This window comes from Lethenteron reissneri, unplaced genomic scaffold, assembly GCF_015708825.2.
Source record: "Lethenteron reissneri isolate LAM-NWPU_2019-01 unplaced genomic scaffold, ASM1570882v1 scaffold_1213, whole genome shotgun sequence".
In the NCBI taxonomy this organism is placed as follows: domain Eukaryota; kingdom Metazoa; phylum Chordata; class Hyperoartia; order Petromyzontiformes; family Petromyzontidae; genus Lethenteron; species Lethenteron reissneri.
In genome coordinates this window covers 69,995-89,245 of record NW_026890908.1, presented here as the reverse complement: position 1 = coordinate 89,245, position 19,251 = coordinate 69,995, and the positions used below count along the sequence as shown (strand labels likewise).

General features: G+C 48.7%; 1 protein-coding gene across 2 annotated transcripts; it reads right to left on the bottom strand.

Annotated features, from left to right (window-relative positions):
- Window positions 1-3,843: 3,843 nt before the first annotated feature.
- On the bottom strand, window positions 3,844-19,167 carry LOC133361739 (coiled-coil domain-containing protein 68-like). 2 transcript variants are annotated; one of them, XM_061580737.1, is made up of 10 exons: window positions 19,014-19,167; window positions 16,714-16,884; window positions 15,173-15,457; window positions 14,174-14,420; window positions 13,626-13,776; window positions 12,691-12,844; window positions 8,707-8,874; window positions 7,469-7,621; window positions 5,448-7,013; window positions 3,844-4,992 (listed from the first exon to the last, which is right to left on the bottom strand). In XM_061580737.1, exons 1-9 carry the CDS (start codon window positions 19,080-19,082, stop codon window positions 6,945-6,947), a joined length of 1,467 nt encoding a protein of 488 aa, XP_061436721.1. In that variant the 5' UTR covers window positions 19,083-19,167; the 3' UTR covers window positions 3,844-4,992; window positions 5,448-6,944. The 2 variants fall into 2 exon arrangements, with proteins under 2 accessions (XP_061436721.1, XP_061436722.1); XM_061580738.1 differs by having other exon boundaries at window positions 12,772-12,844.
- Between the last annotated feature and the right edge of the window lie 84 nt (window positions 19,168-19,251).

Below are 19,251 nucleotides of genomic sequence, written 5' to 3'. Positions count from 1 at the left end.
TGTCGTCGTCACCGCCCTGGTCGCTGCCCCTTCGCCCGATCTGCGCGGCCGGACAGTAGTTGACTCTCCCTGTCCACGCTGTCGGTACAACGTGGACAGGCTCGTGTCTGGGACGGGGCGTGCGGCAGCGGAGTCGTGTGTGGGAGAGAGAGGGGGGCCCGAGTGGTGGCGTGAGGTCGGCAACAATAAAAGGGCAGAGCGGTGCCTCATGTGACCACCTCGTCTCCAGCTGACTGTGTGTGCGACGCACGCCACCTGCATACACAGACGATTAAGCAGTGAAATATATCCGTATAAACACATTGATCGTGTCACTTAATTATTTATTTCCCCTGTAAAAAAATGTATGTACACAGTACTTGAAAAATTCAATACTTTTCTTTGAACCTCATGGCAGGACCCCGGGGTCCCATACGCCCCCAGCTCTCGCATAAACTGCGTTGTGACGTCATTTCATGTCTGTTGAAGGCCAACAATACGGCAACCTGTTCCTCTCGGTGAGCGCGACACAATGCGCTAATTAAAGTTTCAAAGTTTTGTTTCTTCTGCGCATTCGTCCTCGCTGCTGCACTTGGACGACATTACAACAGAATGATCTGCGCCAGGTGGGTCGCGGCGTTTATGTGCGGGGTGGGACAGAGTCGCAATATTCTTTTTATTAATTATGATTTCTACTTCCGTTTATTCGGGACCCCGGGGTCCTGCATAAGGTTATGTGGCCGCATTAAACAAGTCGCTGCATTAAAATTGCACTTGTGAGCAGCACATCACGCTGGTCCCACAATGTGGTGTGGCAGAGACCCCATGCTCGCGGAGACGGTAGGGCAGGGACAAGGGGCAGGGTATAGTGCTTGCCCCCCCAGATCGTAGTCTTCATGGGCACCAATGACGACCTGGCATGGACCACCCTATCGGTTGCTCACCCCCACGGAACTTCAAGATAGTTGCCACGTGCTCGTCGAGAACGGTGAAATCTCGTCTCACTGAGACGCCGCGTGGCGATTCAGCCACACCGGTGCGGGTCGACCGGGCGTGGTAACAAAAGTCTAACCGTGCCGCCACTCCTCGCCAACTCCCGGCCGCCACTTGGACCACACTCAGCGCATTTAACAACCTCCAAGTGGCACTTTCTAAAAAAACACTGGTGGCTGTGAATAACACTGCTGCAGCCAATCACAGTTGCGATCCCTCCTACGTGAATATTCGGAGGTGTTCAGTAAGGGTAAGTTTGATATTGGGCGCACTTCCCTTTTGCAACACCATATTAACACGGGAACGGCTGCCCCCATTCGACAGAATCCATATGTATGGATCCCTGCAGTCACAAAAACTTCAAATCTAGATAGAATCCGAATAGGTTAAGCCCGAGAGAAAAGGGAAGCATGCAACTGGCGGTGGAGGAAATGCTGGCGGCAGATATTATTTCCCCCTCGACCAGCCCTTGGGGCGCTCCCGTGGTGTTGGTAAAAAAAGGTTGATGGCACGCTGCGGTTCTGCGTAGACTAAAGTGTTAGTCGCAGATGCGTACCCACTCCCCCGTATGGACGACTCGTTGGATGTGCTATCGGGGGCCCGATTTTTTTTCCACCTTAGACCTTTTGTCGGGATTTTGGCAACTTCCCCTGGATGAGTCATCCAAACCAAAAACGGCATTTAGAACGCCTCAATGATTGTACCATTTCAACTGCCTTCCCACGGGCTTACACTCAGCCCCGGCCACCTTCCAGAGGTTGATAGAACTAGTCCTAGCGGGGTGCAATGGGACTCACGTCTCATTTACCTTGACGATATTATTGTGTTTGGCCGCACTTTCGAGGAACATTTGCAACGGTTGCATTCCGTGTTGTTGATACGGTCAGCATACCTTAAGTTGAAACCTGCGAAATGCCACCTGTTGCAAACCTCTGTGCGATATCTGGGTCACATCGTGAGCAATTCCGGAATAGCGACAGATCCCGACAAGACGGCGTGTGTGCGCGATTGGCCGACTCCTCAGTCGGTGGGGGAGGTGCACAGTTTTGTCGGTTTCGCGCCCTATTACCGAAGTTTCATTCCGCAGTTCGCGGTGATCGCCACGCCTTTACATGCTTTAACGGCTAAAGGCCAGAAGTTTAGGTGGGGAGAGGAGGAGGTCGCTTTTGTTACACTGCGCAAAAGCCATGCCGACGCGCCTCCCCTGGAGTAGCCGGACTTTCCCCTACCGTTTACCTTAGATACAGATACCAGTGACACGGGTCTTGGGGCTGTCCTGTCCCAAGTTAAGAACGGCGTTGCAAGGGTGGTAGCGTACAGGAGCCGCGTCCTGTCATCCGCAGAACGACGTTACTGCGTGACCAGGAGGGAACTCTTGGCCATGGTGCACTTTGTGCAACAGTACAGGCCTTACCTGTACGGTAGGGAATTCGTGGTCTGCACGGACCACGCGGTCCTTTAATACTCCTTGCGTGTGGATCAATCTTCGGGAAAACTGTCACGTTGGTGGGAGATCTTACAGGAATTTTAATTTTGGGTGATTAACGAAAAGGGTTGCGGCATAGTAATGCGGACGCATTAGCCCGAATGCCGACACGGGAGGGCTGTGCTTGTTCAACGGGCACAGGACGATGTAAGCCACGGGGTGCGAAGCCATCCGGGGTAGTGGCGTCAGTGGAGAGCGCAGCACCCATTGGTAACGTTGCGCCGGTAGACGGAACGCTGGACCTCACGCCTGCCGAATGGGGTCGGTTGCAAATGGATCACGCGTCCTTGTTGCGACTCCGGGGGCGTGCGGAGCGGGAATGAACGAACCCTAGCTTGGCGAAGTCCTCAACGAGTGTGCTGAGGAACGGGTTGCTTATGAGATGGGATGAGGGGTTTCAACGCTACGGCCTGGTGGTTCTGTAATAAAGGACTCTTTCACTGGGTCTGTCTCCGTTGTCCTTTATTGTGGTTCGTACAACTTTGCCCGCATGGCGTCTCGCTCAGAGTCTCCTCCGTCTCCCGCTCGGCAGCCCCACTGCTGCCGTTGCTCTTGCAGACTTGCTGCTGGCTCACTATGCAGCCCCGCTGCTGGCTCTTCCCTCAGCCTCTCTATCCCCGACCTGCAGCCCCACGGCTGCTCTCTATGCAGCCCCGCTGCTGGCTCTCCGCCTCCTCTGTGCCCGGACACTGCTGGCCAACGGTGCCGAGTCCCGACCTGTGGCGATCACGCCACTTTCCACCTCTTGCCCTGCGTGGCCTCCTCCTGTCTTTATTCCCACACTCTCCCCCAGCCCTTCCGGTTCCTGCCCTTAAAAGCTCTCCTCTCCCCCCACGTAACCCAACTCCTCCCCCCTGTTACGTCATATCCGCGAGGCCGTTTACGCTCGCATTACAGTTCTTACAGTTTTACGGGGTGCGTTGACTCGAGAGGTACACGAAACCAAATTATTACATCTCGGCGTTCGGAAAACGTTACTGACGTTGCAAAGGGGGGGTGTTGTAATGACAGTGCGGAGCGATAGCGGACGGTGGGGCTCCTCGGGACCATGGTTACTAATGGAAAGATTACCGGGACCATGGTTGCTAATGAGTTAATGAGCATTCATGCGACAGGAGCCAATGGTAGGGAAGGACGAGTTAATAAGCATTCCTTAGATGGGAACCAATTTGATTTAGGCATTGGGTGTGGTCGGGCCCGGCGAGGATAAGTAGCAGTGTGAGTGAAGGTTCAGGGCACTGCATGGTGTGGGGGAATGGCGTCGTCGTGATCTGAGTCCGGGCCGTCTTCATCGTCCGCGAGTTGTCTTACAAGAAGAAGTTATGTCATCCCAGAATCGTGTCGTGTGAAACACCCGTGTATATATAGTCACTCGTAGTTGCACATTGAGTTATTGGTTGATATTTATTTGATAATAAACAAACAGAAGAGACGACGTCGTCTCTGCGAGCTATATTACATATGTCAGTCGATATGTGTGTACGTCGATGTGTATGTGTGTGTGATGAGACCATATGTGTGTGAGTCGATGTGTGTGTGTACGTTTATGTGTGTGTGAGTGTGTGTGGGGAGCGGTAGTGTAGCGGTTAGCGCGCTGCGCTGTGAACCCGGCAACCCGGGTTCGATTCCCGCTCACGGCAAAAACCGGTGACGGTTATCAGAACCGGTCCTGGGCCTCCCCTAGGTCGACTCAGCCTAAAATGAGTACCTGGTGCGGTGTGTAAACATCGCCACTAGGGAGACAAAGGCGGCCGGGCGTGGTGTTAGCCACCCACCCCTCGTGTGCCGTGCTCGCTGACAGCACTTGCCCCTACAGTCTGTTAAGGCTACACGGGGGATATTTGTGTGGGGAGCGGTAGTGTAGCAGTTAGCGCGCTGCGCTATGAACCTGGCGACCCGCGTTTGATTCCCGCTCACGGCCAACACCAGTGACGATTATCTGAACCTTTCCTGGGCCTCCCCTAAGTCGACTCAGCCTGAAATGAGTACTTGGTGCGGTGCATAAACATCGCCACTGGGGAGACAAAGCCGGTCGGGCGTGGTGCTGGCCACCCACCCCCTTGTGTGCCGTTCCGGCCTTTATAGGTGCTCGCTAACAGCACTTGCCCCTACAGTCTGTTGCTATACGGGGGATCTTTGTCTTTCTGTGTGTATCTAAAGTCGATGTCTGTGTGTGTAAGTCCATATGTGTATGTGTGTGTAGGGCAGTGTGTGTGTGTGTTAGTCCACGTGTGTGTGTCTTAGTCGATATGTGTGTGTATAAGTCTGTATGTATTTGTGTGTGTGTGAGTCCGTGTGTGTGTGTGTGTAAGTCCATATGTGTGTGTAAGTCCATATGTGTGTGTAGGTCCATGCGTGTGTGTGTAGGTCCATGCGTGTGTGTGAGTCGATGTGTATTTGTAAGTCGATATGTGTGTGTGTTAGTCAATGTGAGAGGCGCAGAGGGTGTTGGAGGCCTTGGGGGGCAGTGAGGCTTCTTGAACGCCGGGCTCCAGTGAGCAGCCAGAGATGTCCTCTTCCTCAACCGGAGGAAGCTGTGGACAAACCGACCCATTAGACACTACACACAACTAAGTACATATACCAGCTCAACTGTGATTACACACAACAATCAGCACCCCCTACTGGCAGACAAATGCCGATTTCACGCCAGGTGCTGAGTCACCTTGTGCCCACAGGGACATCTGTCATTGAGGGTGCCCTTTCAAACGTGTTGAGATGAGATGTGATGTAAAGCACTCTGAGATGCCCCGGTGAACAGAAAGGTGCTAAATCATTCTTATCGTTATCATTGTTTACAGCAATAATGGAATTGTCTATAGATAGATAATCTGTATTTGTAAATGAGGACCATGACGGCTTAACGAGATGGTTAGACCAGCTCATCATTATCATCATACACTGAATCGTGTGTGTATGAATATATTATTTACGTTAAACGCAAATTATGTACTTGTGTGTGTGCGACGCACGAGTGCTGTGCGCTCACCTCCACCTCGCTCTGAGTGTGCGCTCTGCCTGTTGTCGCGGTAGGGCGCCAACTTGGCGTGCAGCTCCACCACCACACGTTCGTACCACTGAATCTCTGCCTGCAGAGATTCCAGCTGCCAATTCCTGTCAATGAGCTGTGGGCCACGGGAAAACGGCGGCAAAGAAACACAGAAAAGCATTTTAACGATTGCGTGCGGTTATTGTATAACATACAGATGCAACAACAGACACATAGAATCGCAATCTTTATTTATAATTGAGCAATGTAATGAGCTATTAAGCTCTTTTACACAGATGTCCATACACCACCTATGACCAAATGACCAGAATGCACCCAATCATCTCAGATCTTGGAAGAAAAGCATGGCTGAACTTCCATAGTGCTTGGATGGACGACCACCATCCATACAACCCACATATATGAATTAACCCAAAAGCTGCATTAAAATATCAGATTAAGATCGCTTTCCAACCAAACACGGGGAGTGAGATGCACGTAGCAGAGGGGAGCAGATGGTCTAGTAGTAGTAGGTACTTCTATTAGAGGTGGGATGGTGGATCGTAACGTGGTACAGTCCCTAAATAGAGGATGCTCCGTAACCCAGTACGCATCCATACTGTACAACCATTAGTATGAAAAAGAAGTGGATACAGGCAGTCATCAACTTATGAACACCTGACTTCGGAATACCCGACCGACGAACCTGTTTCCATGAAATTTTCGGTTACCATTGACTTAAAACGCAAACTCGCACTTGCAAACTGAACTGTGGAACTATTTTGTTCAGTGCAGCGATCCTCCACGAGATGCCATGAGTCAGCCTCGTGCTGGAAGTGAATGTAGGTGTGCACACGCACATGTGTGTGTATGTGAATGTGAGTGTGTGGGGAGCGGCACTGTAACAGTTTGCGCGCTGCACTACAAACCCAGTTCAATTCTCACTCATGGCCAACACCAGTGACAATTTTCTGAATCGTTCCTGGGCCTCCCCTAGGTCGATTCAGCCTGAAATGAGTACCTGGTGCAGTGCATAAACATCGCCACTGGGGAGACAAAGCCGGCCGGGCGTGGTGCTGGCCACCCACCCCCTCGTGTGCTATTCCGGCCTTTATAGGTGCTCGCTAACAGCACTTGCCCCTACAGTCTGTTGCTATACGGGGGATCTTTGTCTTTGTGTGTAACTCCATGTGTGTGTATTTTAAGTCGATGTCTGTGTGTGTGAGTCCATATGTGTATGTGTGTGTGTAGGGCAGTGTGTGTGAGTCGATGTGTGTGTGTAAGTCGATGTGTGTGCATGGGTCCATGTGTGTGTGTAAGTCCACGTGTGTGTGTGTCTTAGTCGATATGTGTGTATAAGTCCGAATGTAATTGTGTGTGTAAGTCCATGTGTGTGTGTGTGTGAGTCGATGTGTGTGTGTGTGTGTCAGTCGATATGTGCGTGTGTTAGTCAATGTGAGAGGCGCAGAGGGTGTTGGAGGCCTTGGGGGGCAGGTCTTAGGAGGCTTCTTGAACGCTGGGCTCCAGTGAGCAGCCAGAGATGTCCTCTTCCTCAACCGTAGGAAGCTGTGGACAAACCGACCCATTAGACACTACACACAACTAAGTACATATACCAGCTCAACTGTGAATACACACAACAATCAGCACCTCCTACTGGCAGACAAATGTCGATTTCACGCCAGGTGCTGAGTCACCTTGTGCCCACAGGGACATCTGTCATTGAGGGTGCCCTTTCAAACGTGTTGAGATGAGATGTGATGTAAAGCACTCTGAGATGCCCCGGTGAACATAAAGGTGCTAAATCATTCTTATCGTTATCATTGTTTACAGCAATAATGGAATTGTCTATAGATAGATAATCTGTATTTGTAAATGAGGACCATGACGGCTTAACGAGATGGTTAGACCAGCTCATCATTATCATCATACACTGAATCGTGTGTGTATGAATATATTATTTACGTTAAACGCAAATTATGTACTTGTGTGTGTGCGACGCACGAGTGCTGTGCGCTCACCTCCACCTCGCTCTGCAGATGCTGCTGCTCTGAGTGTGCGCTCTGCCTGTTGTCGCGGTAGGGCGCCAACTCGGCGTGCAGCTCCACCACCACACGTTCGTACCACTGAATCTCTGCCTGCAGAGATTCCAGCTGCCAATTCCTGTCAATGAGCTGTGTGGGCCACGGGAAAACGGTGGCAAAGAAACACAGAAAAGCATTTTAACGATTGCGTGCGGTTATTGTATAACATACAGATGCAACAACAGACACATCGAATCGGAATCTTTATTAATAATTGAGCAATGTAATGAGCTATGAAGCCCTTTTACACAGATGTCCATACACCACCTATGACCAACTGACCAGAATGCACCCAATCATCTCAGATCTTGGAAGAAAAGCATGGCTGAACTTCCATAGTGCTTGGATGGACGACCACCATCCATACAACCCAAGATAACACCTCTAAAAGCCCACATATATGAATTAACCCAAAAGCTGCATTAAAATATAAGATTAAGATCGCTTTCCAACCAAACACGGGGAGTGAGATGCACGTAGCAGAGGGGAGCAGATGGTCTAGTAGTAGTAGGTACTTCTACTAGAGGTGGGATGGTGGATCGTAACGTGGTACAGTCCCTAAACAGAGGATGCTCCGTAACCCAGTACGCATCCATACTGTACAACCATTAGTATGAAAAAGAAGTGGATACAGGCAGTCATCAACTTACGAACACCTGACTTCGGAATACCCGACCGACGAACCTGTTTCCATGAAATTTTCGGTTACCATTGACTTAAAACGCAAACTCGCACTTGCAAACTGAACTGTGGAACTATTTTGTTCAGTGCAGCGATCCTCCACGAGATGCCATGAGTCAGCCTCGTGCTGGGAGTGAATGTGGGTGTGCACACGCACATGTGTGTGTATGTGAATGTGAGTGTGTGGGGAGCGGCACTGTAGCAGTTTGCGCGCTACACTACGAACCCAGTTCAATTCTCACTCATGGCCAACACCAGTGACAATTTTCTGAATCGTTCCTGGGCCTCCCCTAGGTCGATTCAGCCTCAAATGAGCACCTAGCGCGGTGTGTAAACATCACCACTTGGGATACACAGGCAAATGGGTGTGGTGCTGGTCACACATCCCCTCGCATGCCATGCCGGCCTTCATGGTGCTCGCTAACAGCACTTGTCCCAACAGTCTATTAAGGCTATACGGGGGATCTTTGTGACGCCGAATGCTGTGCGCTCACCTTCGCCTCGCTCTGCTGGTACAGCACTTGCAGATCCTGCAGCTGTGCGTGCAAGCTCTGCAGGTTTTCGTGGGATGGTCCCAGCGCAGCATGCAGCTCTGCCACCATGCGCTGGTAGCCCAGAATCCCCGCCTGCAGGGATCCCAGCTGCTTGTTGTTCTCGATGAGCTGTGTGGGCCACGGGCATAAAGCAGCAGAGGAATATGGCAAAGCGTTTTAATGACTGCGTGCAGTTACGATAGAACATTCAGATATAACAAAGACATACAGAACCAGTATCTTTATTTTAAATATATGAATCTGAACAGCTATGAAACTCTTTCACATATGTCGATACACCATACCACCCATGACCAAATGACCCAGAATACACCCAATATTATATCTTAGAAAAAAAGCACGGTTGAACTTTGATAGTGCTTCGATGGGCGACCACCATCCATACAACCCAAAATAACACCTATAAAAGCCCATATATATGAATCAATTAACCCAATAGGTGCATTAAAAGGTAAAATTAAGGGATGGGATCGAGATGCACGTAGCCACAGGGAGATGGTCTAGTAGTAGTAGGTACTTCTACTAGAGGTGGGATGATGGATCGTAATGTGGTACAGTCCCTAAACAGAGGATGTTCAGTAACCTAGCGCGCATCTATACATCAGTGTGAAAAATAAGTGGATGTAGGCAGTCCTCAGCTTACGAACACCGGACTTACGAACATCCACATTTAAGAACCTGCTTCCATGAAATATATATATCTTTTTTAACATTGACTTTAAACGCGAGCTCACACTTGAAAATTTAACCGCGGAGCTATTTTGTTCAGTGTAGCGATCCCCCGCGAAATGTAATGACTCAAGCTCGTGCTGGGAGTGAGGCTTTGTGTGTGTGTGTGTGCGCGGGCGCACGTGTGTGTGTATGAAAGTGAATGTGTGGAGAGCGCCTTGAGCTCCTCCCTCAGCTGCATAAATACTGCCTCGTCTTTCTGAGCCTTATTACAGACAACGATCATTTTACCATCGTCATCATTAGCATCGTCATCATGAGCAGCCATGATCCGTCCACCTCTGAATGATTGTACTTTTTGTGATACTGCTGGATGAAGGTTTCCCTGAGCCATACCGGTCATAGGAATTGATTGATCATACTTCATCACACTGGTCAGCAAGAGGTGGTACACTCAAGACTGGTTCAGATATCACTGGCCATCGATGCTACCCATGGCTGGAAATCAAACTCCAACGGCTTGGTTCAAAGTGCAGAAGACGAATCACACTAAATTACTTTTTTGTATATAATCACAAATATTTAGTTTTCTTTCTACCTGTTTGTATATAACTTCCATTGGTTTCAAATGCCGTATGTTCTCCCTGTTGTAATCTGTTACATCGTGTGGTCTGTTTTAGTTACTTAACTCCCTGTATTGCATTGTTTGTGCATTACTTTGTTCATGATAAAACTTAATTTCTGCATTGTGTACTATTATTTCGACTGCACAATGACCATTCTGGTCTCGGTTACTCCTTTCATGTTCCATGATCACATTGTTTTTGATCAAGGCACCGATTTAATAATCGCGGGGGGGGGGGGGGCGACAAATGTATCCCCGGCCAAATTGTCATTGGCACATTTTATATTTGGCGATTCAAGCACGACAACCGCACAAGGGCCTTGCCCTCTTGTGAACGCTACCACAGATGTCTTCAAACTAAAACTGTCATTATCCTTATTTTACCACAGAGCTATATAACTCTATTTCAGAAGCGACCTGTCACAAATGAAAGTTCAAAGAAGTGGCTAATCATGTGGAAATCTTTTGCAGCCAAATAATCTAAACACGTTTCTGAATGTGGAGGGAAAAACCGGAGGACCCAAAGAAAATCCACACGACCACGGGGAGAACATGCAAACTCCAAATATACAGGTGTCAGGCGAGGTAGTTAACATCTAACATCTCATCTTCTTGGTTCTTTCGGTAAAGTCACGTAGAAGGGAAGTAATAAAATAATAAAAATAAAACATAATAAAACAATTCTCACGACGTTTCGGCCACAACGCAAGCAGCCGTCCTCAGGTGAAAACCAGGTCCGTCGAGGCGACAGAGTCTGAATGAAACAGCACACGAGCTTGGAGCATATATATAAGCTGGGCGCATTGACAAATGAATTTGCATATCAAAAGAAATTTAGCATATTTATGGGAAATGCAGGAATGTGATTAGTACTGCATATGCATGTGCATTATGCAGGATTAACAGCATCAAAGGGAGCTGCAGTTACTGCTGCTGCTGCAGTTGCTGCTGCTGCAGTTTCTGCTGCTGCTGCAGTTGCTGCTGCTGCTGCAGTTGCTGCTGCTGCTGTTACTGCTGCTGCTGCACTTGCTGCTGCTGCTGCTGCTGCAGTTGCTGCCTTATCCATTTTAATATAACACTATGTATTATTCTACCCACCCTAATGTGTATCACACTGCTATATGTTTACTATACAATTACGACACCATACATTACTCTGCACACTGCACCATGCCAGTGAGTGGAACGCGGTCTGAAAGTCACCGTAAACGTGAACACAATCAGTTAAGATCCGAAATGGTTTATTACGTCCTTCCAATGATTGCTAAGGACGTAATAAACCATTTCGGATCTTAACTGATTGTGTTCACGTTTACGGTGACTTTCAGACCGCGTTCCACTCACTGGCATGGTGCAGTGTGCAGAGTAATGTATGGTGTCGTAATTGTATAGTAAACATATAGCAGTGTGATACACATTAGGGTGGGTAGAATAATACATAGTGTTATATTAAAATGGATAAGGCAGCAACTGCAGCAGCAGCAGCAAGTGCAGCAGCAGCAGTAACAGCAGCAGCAACTGCAGCAGCAGCAACAACTGCAGCAGCAGCAGAAACTGCAGCAGCAGCAACTGCAGCAGCAGCAGTAACTGCAGCTCCTTTTGATGCTGTTAATCCTGCATAATGCACATGCATATGCAGTACTAATCACATTCCTGCATTTCCCATAAATATGCTAAATTCCTTTTGATATGCAAATTCCTTTGTCAATGCGCCCAGCTTATATATATGTTCCAAGCTCGTGTGCTGTTTCATTCAGACTCTGTCGCCTCGACGGACCTGGTTTTCACCTGAGGACGGCTGCTTGCGTTGTGGCCGAAACGTCGTGAGAATTGTTTTATTATGTTTTATTTTTATTATTTTATTACTTCCCTTCTACGTGACTTTACCGAAAGAACCAAGAAGATGAATCCCTGCAGTCACGAAAGCTTTAAATCGAAATCTAACATCTCGCCACCATGGCGCCCCTCTTCAGTGCCAATCATGGCTTCGTCACGCGTGCCCTTGCGAGAGGGGGTAAATTAGTTACAGGCCTAGTCAGGGCTTGTCTTGTTTAGTCAAATGTAATTACCTCATCCAACATTCACCTATCTGCAGGCAAAATTAAAAGGCATGATGGGGGAACCGATCCTGTGGTCACAATTATACATTTTGCCATATAGAAATGCATTATCATACTACATTAAAAAAAATAATAATGGCTGATTGCCTTCCTGGCTGCATCTACGTTACTTCATAACCCCTTCAGGTTTCAGCCACCTGTGATTAAGCCAGGTACATATGTGCAATAAGTTAATCAACTTAGCCTGGTCATCAATGACTGCACAGAAAAGCTCAGGAAAACAATGTTGGCTTTGCACTAAATCGAGCTAAATTCCAACTCTGAAAACCAAAGATATGACTGTTTTGTGATGAACATTACTCATTACCCTCCATAGCATAGCATGTATCAAAGTACTTCCTCCTATTGTGTGAACCAGAGGGCACTTAAAGATTTCTCAGAAGTAGTTCTGTGATATATGCTTCTGTGGACCATTCTCTAACCTGCGATGGTGCACTGCTCAGCGGATGAGGACAGACCCCACGTGCACCCAAATAGAGGTGTGGGGCTGCAGCTTAAGCCTCTAGTTACCTGGTGCTGCAGCCCGTCAATCTGGCCGCGCATGAAATTCATCTCCGCATCCGTGTGATGAACTGTGTACTGCAGCCGCACCACTTCCTGTGCCGTCGCAGCCTCCTCTGCCCTGGAGACTCCTAGCTCAGCCTTGATGAACTCCATCTTGCCCCTGTACAACACCACAAGGAGGCAGCACGGCGTCAAGCACGGGCACGCCCACGCTCGCTAACTCGCTCGCTCACTCGCACTGAGAATCCAACACAGAACCGTGGAAGATCTCACACTGCACTGTCCTATATATCTGATCTAATTGTATATTTATGAAGCGAATTCACTCAAAGCGTTTGACATAGTAAAAAAAGTGACAGAATTTAATAATTTAGATGGCAGGGGCATACAAGGGTTAAAGAATGAGAGACCGTGACATAGGGTACTTCAGGATCACGAATGGGTAGGGGAGGTAAAGGAAACAGCGGGGCAAGGGGAGTGAAGAGGAACAGAATGGGCATTCGAGAAGCGGTAAGCTGAAGGCCGCGGTGCGTATGTGCAGATCACGAAATGTCAGTAAAATCAATTCCATGGGCATGGTGCGACTCGCGCGACAAGCAGAGCAGCCTGGGAACGTTTTTCAAACGTGGATTGTATTACAAATTGTTCCTTGATTTTCTACTTTCCCGTGTATCCATCACTCAACCTCAGTCACCCTGTGTTCTGCTTTTCGGAAGAACACGCTCGCACATGCGTGATCTGAACACCTTGGACGTTGCACGTATTTGTCCTCGTGCCATGAGTCCTTGACGTGACTCTACCGCCATCCCACCACCGCTCACCTCTGCCACCTCGCTACGGACTGCCATCCCATCACTCCCACACCCGCTGAGCACCCTCCTAATCACGCCCCCCATACCCCCAATCTCACCGTCGCTCCCACCGGTGCCTGCGCTACGCACCTGGTGTTGTCGAGCTCTTCCTGGGCACGGCACTTCTCATTCTGCAGCATCCGCTCGCACTCCACCTTGTGCTCGCCTAGCCGCGCCTGCAACGCCACCAGTTCTGCCTGAGACAGCTCTGCAAGCTGATGCTGTTGCTCCAGAGAATTGGCTGTCGAAAGGGACACAAAACCACGGCGATGAAGACAGCGGCAGCAGGTGGAGAAAGAGCAGCAAGCATCAGGAGGAAGAGTAACAGCAGCGGGAGTAGTAGCAGAGACTCAGGGCTAAGAGGAATTAGGTACCTCAGACCTATTCACCAGCTTTCATTCAAACAGGGTCCAAAATAACAATACATGCACAGGAAGGACTTAGCGAGAGAGCATTTAGTAAACCCAGTGCAGTCCTACCATGTTAGACAGTGGAAGTGGTCCACATGTGAAATGTTTCTAGTACTTAGACTCATTTAAACTCGTAAAAATAAGTTATTGGTGCATAGTGGTCTACAAAAATGAGTGTTCAATGGGTCCGTGGATTTAGAAAGATTGGGAGCACAGGCCCCTACCCACCAGTCTCCTCGAAGCAAGTGTTGGTCTCCTGCAGCCGTTGCTGCAACTCCAGCGCTTCATGCCGCAGGGTGTCCACCTCAGTTTGCTGCGCCTCTTGGTTGGCATAGAGGTCACGCACGGTCGCACTCAGCTCCGCGGCCTCAGCGCCCAGCCGCTCGGCTTCAGTGCCACGCTCTTGTGCCACTTCCTGTGCCACCACCAGGTCGGCCTCAGAGCGCTGCAGCAGCTCGTCACGCTCCTTCAGCTCCTGCGGGAGGAGAATGGGCAGTATCTAAATTACAGGTACTAGGTGGATTGTTATCATTGTGTAGTGTTGTAAAGGACGGACTTGTAAACTTCTTTTTGGCACACACTGTTTATTATCTTAATACACAGTCCCTATCACACAAAGGGGGTATATGGTCCCCTCACCCATTACCCTGAGTAGACACAGCCTCCGGACCTTGCAGGCTATCTAATCTCCCTGCTATCCTAGCGTCCTCTGGCTGGACCTAGGGGATCTCTCCCCAACCACTGGTTACACTGAGCCCTAGCCCTGATAAGGGCTGGAGGGCTTGGTCCAGGGTCCTAGATGTCTTCGGCCAAGAGCTCTCAGCGCTCTGGCTTTTCTACCTGTTCGTGGCCTGGTTGTCCAATCCCCGGCCACCTTGTAGGACCCTTCGATTGGTCCTTCCCAATCTGGCGTTTGGATCCTACCTCACCCCCTTTGACCCTGACCGTTTGATTGAGCGGGATAACCTTGTTTACGATCCGCTCTCTCACAGTTTGCGAACAGCGAGTAGTTAACACCACTACAATTGCAAGATCGTGAGAGGTTGTGGTGGTGGCTTAAGGGAGGCTTACATCCAGCAATGGATGAACCTTGGCCAATTATGAAAAGAGCTCCAAGGGATTATGTGGCTTATGAAGTATTTTCCAGGACACCAATCAATGGCCCCGAATGACAAGGGAGCTAGAGTGTGGGTAGGGGGGGGGCTGCTGCGAGAGTGGAGGCCTCACCTTCTGCAGGACCGCGATGTGCACGACGTGAGAGTCGTACTCTGAGTCGGCGTGCGTGTGCGATGCACGATATTCGGCCAGCTCCATGCGTGCCAGATTCAGAGTCTCCTCGTGGTCCTGTCTCAGCTGCTCCTGAAACCGCTCAGTCCTAATCGTGAACTCTGCCAGCTCCGATGACGCGGCGTTGGCGTCGTGCACGGAACGCTCCTCGGCCTCCCGCTCACCCCGCCGTGCTGCCTCCAACTCCGCCTGCAGGCTGTCGATGGCCTGCGAGTGCACCCGTAGCTGCTCACGGACAGATGGGCACAGTGGCACAGGCACGTGTATGCATAGGTGGGCAGCCCCTCATCACAGACACGTGCAGCGTGCAGATGAGGACAGGTAGAGACATACTGACACACGCAGTATGTAGTTGTACAGAGAAATAGAGACAGAGACATGGGCAGGAGGCACACGAAAAGAAATATAGAAATGACAAACATGCAGAGACATATACACACAAAGACACAAGCAAGGCACATGTAGAAATTTGGACACATGTACGGAAAGTCACAGTGCATATGGAGAGACATGTACATAGCCACAGGCACAACATGTACAGGGAGACAACGTAAGCATGCAGAGACACGGGGATCGAGTACAGAGACGCACATGTGCCCATAAAGGTGGCACACACCCATGGTCGTCATCAACATACCACAATCACGTTTAAAGAGAATATAAAATATTTCAAATAATAAAAGAAATTCCAAAAATATAACCATGATATATCAACCATTTGTAAGCATGCATATAACATGGATACACTCTTCATCGTAAGATTATGAAGAAATTCCAAGCACCCAAATTATCGTCTTCAAATGGAGTCAATATTCAGGACAACTCACAATGCCATGTCGGTCATGGGGATGTGTTTTACTATACTTCCCCATGCTGGTCAGCCCCATACAGGTGTATTAATCAGTAAAACATACTTCATGCTCATTCTGTGGGGAGATGCTATGATACAAAAATTGTGTTTGATCTGCTTTTTTTCTTTTTCATTTTCAACAGTATTAGGAGTCAAATTTAGCCAAATTAAGTACAGAACCAAAATATTATTCGTTGGGTTTTTTTGTGCACTCATTGGCGACCAGGCTGAGACCACCAACTCATTACGCTTGGGAACCCGGTTAAATCACTGGTTGGGCGGCTGTAATCTGGATTTGATCCTGGCATCTCAGCAGTGCTGGCACAGCCACCTCCCAGAATGCACTTATTTAATGGTCCATTTCCTTGACATTCAGATCGCACTCTGAATAAAAACTCAACACATTAATCAAAAACGATGTACTCAATAGGGCAGAACATCTAAAAGGCGACGTTTCAGGCAATGGTCCTTCTTTACAGCAATATCCATTGCAGTCTTATTGACGAATATGTTGAGGTTTTGTTATCCATGCTTGTGCGCCACGGAGCTTCACAACGAGAACACGTTTAATTTTAGCCGCGCTCCGTGCAACAAGGGGACGGGGAGGGGGGTTTGGCGGCAGCCAGGATACCTCCTCAGATCGCTGGATCTCTAGTTGGTGCAGCATCTCGTGGAGGCTCTTATCCTTCTGGCTCAGGGCGCCACGCAGGGTGTTAAAGTGCGCTCGTGCCCTGCCCAGGTTGGCCCGCAGGTTCGACACCTCCTGAGACAGCTGGTGCATATCGTTCTCCGGCATTGGCAACTGCGACGGGAGCAAGGGCACATGGCATGGGCACGTTAGCTCCTCCCAGTGTAAATCCTGCCTTAATTCGCATCGTGACGGACGCCATTTGACACGGATGGTGGAGACAACACCATTGCACATGGCAAGTGAAGTGCCTCATACGCAGGTAGACACACATCGGACAGATACGCTGACACCCACACACCCACGCAAGACAACACGATTCCTCACAGCCTAAACACCGTGGTAGAACACGCAGCAGCGTTGGTCTCAGAAACTCACCCACCGCCATCTCTGTTTACATTCGCTCAGCCAATGAGAGTGACGAACGCTCTGGGGCAACCAGCAACCAACCCCCGCGATTCAATTATGACGATGTATGGTCACAGGTACATAAAAAAAAAGTTTTGATAATTTTGTCAGTGTTGTTACAATATTTTTTATTCAGTTTTATCACATTACGCTCTGAGCCACCGCAGCGCTCGCCAGTTTTTAAAAGACACCCTGGTCCGCCGACGTGTTTGCTATTCCTTGGTCTCTCTTTGCCTTGTTTTCATATTTTTAGTGAGCATCTTAGCCCCAAAATGTCTGGAAAGAGGCCTGCAAATGTGTTAGTGCTGGAAATGAGACCAACAGGTCAAGGAAAAGTATCACTTAGAATGGTAACATGCAAGTGATAAGGCCGGTCGAGGTGGGTGAGCATCAGGCGAGTACATTACATAATACTTATTGATAATAAATATGTATTTGTTTTGATACAATGTTTACCATGTTTTATTACTGTAATTAAATTGCCCTGATACTGACACCCCAATGAAGCCCTCATTTATTGTTCATAAGAGACAACACTGTCGGGAAGGCATCCCCATATGTACAATGGTATAATAACCCTTCAAGCGCTGATTCGATGAATGCCTTTATTATGATGAATGCTCACTTCTCCACCTACGCATCTTGAGCGCTAAGTGAGGACTGCCTGTATTAATTCCATACAGGTTTCCAGCGGTGGCCTCCACTCCAGCCTAGCTTTGTCTCCCCTCTCTTGCCAAGTACAACTCTACCATCAAAACATTCTGTGAAATGAATACGTGATTGTTATAATTGTACTCTCCATTTTGCTTCGTTCTACTGCACAGTTTAAAGTATTTTTGTTTTAATTACTTTTAAAATTTTATAATCATAAGAGAATTTCAATATAATATTCTGAACATCTGCAGTTTTAGTTGGACGTTAAATATTTTAAAGTGAATTTTATGCTAAATTTCAGCTTTCCAACCCCTCCTTTTTAATACGTATTTTCTCCTACAACATCAGAGTGTAGCGCCACATTAAATGCGCACTACAATGACAATAGTTTAAAGTGATTTGAAGCATGTTTTATTTTCAAAATGGAAATATGGTTTGGGGGGGGGGGCAGAGCTGTGACGTCATATTTGAGGGGGTCTGACTTTTGGTGACGCCGTGTGACGAGGGGGGGGGGGTTAAAAATCGCCCAAATTTGCGTGACGTCATTTATGGACGGCCCCTAAGTCAAGATTAGTAATGTAATTACCAGCGAAACGTCGTACTCAAATTCTAAATGTTGTGGATTCACTTCAAACACACCCGTGGGCTGAAGAAGTAACTAATTGGCGTTTTGTTAACGTGACACATTTTTTACTGATTGGCCGTGTCGGGTGGTGGAGGGTTGCGACGCATTTATAATAACGCGATCTCACCCAAAACCCGATATGAATGACGTAACAGACATTACAGTGGTGACGTCATTGGCTCCACCCTATGTGGGCGGAGCCAACCCTATATGGGCGGAGCCTACGGCTCGTCCTTATCGCGTCACCAAATGCCACGTGACCCCCAGGCACAGCTGCTGGACAACGGCAGTTGGTCCGAGATGCTGTCACCATGGCAACGCAAACAAGGACCACCTTGCCCAGAGAAAGCTCCTTCCGACTAAAATCCTTGATGAAACTCTCAATCTGTGATATTCAACTATGAACCTCCCTACCTACATATCAAGCGTTCAATTTTAAAGTTTAACTTAAATAACGGAAAAAAAATCGATATTTTTTTCTCTCGATATGATCACGGTATTTATTTCGTATAACTCCGATCGATACCGCTGAAAGGCAAGAGGTGGCGCCACTCACCTCCACTGTTGACGAATTCGGAGTCTCCAGCGTCGCTTGCAACTGCTGCGCTCTCTTGAAGAACCTCATAGTTCCTGTTGGGGGCGCAAGAGATAGAAGCAGCCGCTCAGCTCGCTCGCCCTGTCGGAGTGACGTCAAAGCCGGAGGTGACGTCATTGGCCCCGCCTACTGTGGGCGGAGCCAGAGCCCGTGAACCCCGCCCCCTCAGACACCCAATGGGGGCAGAGGAAGCTCCCTG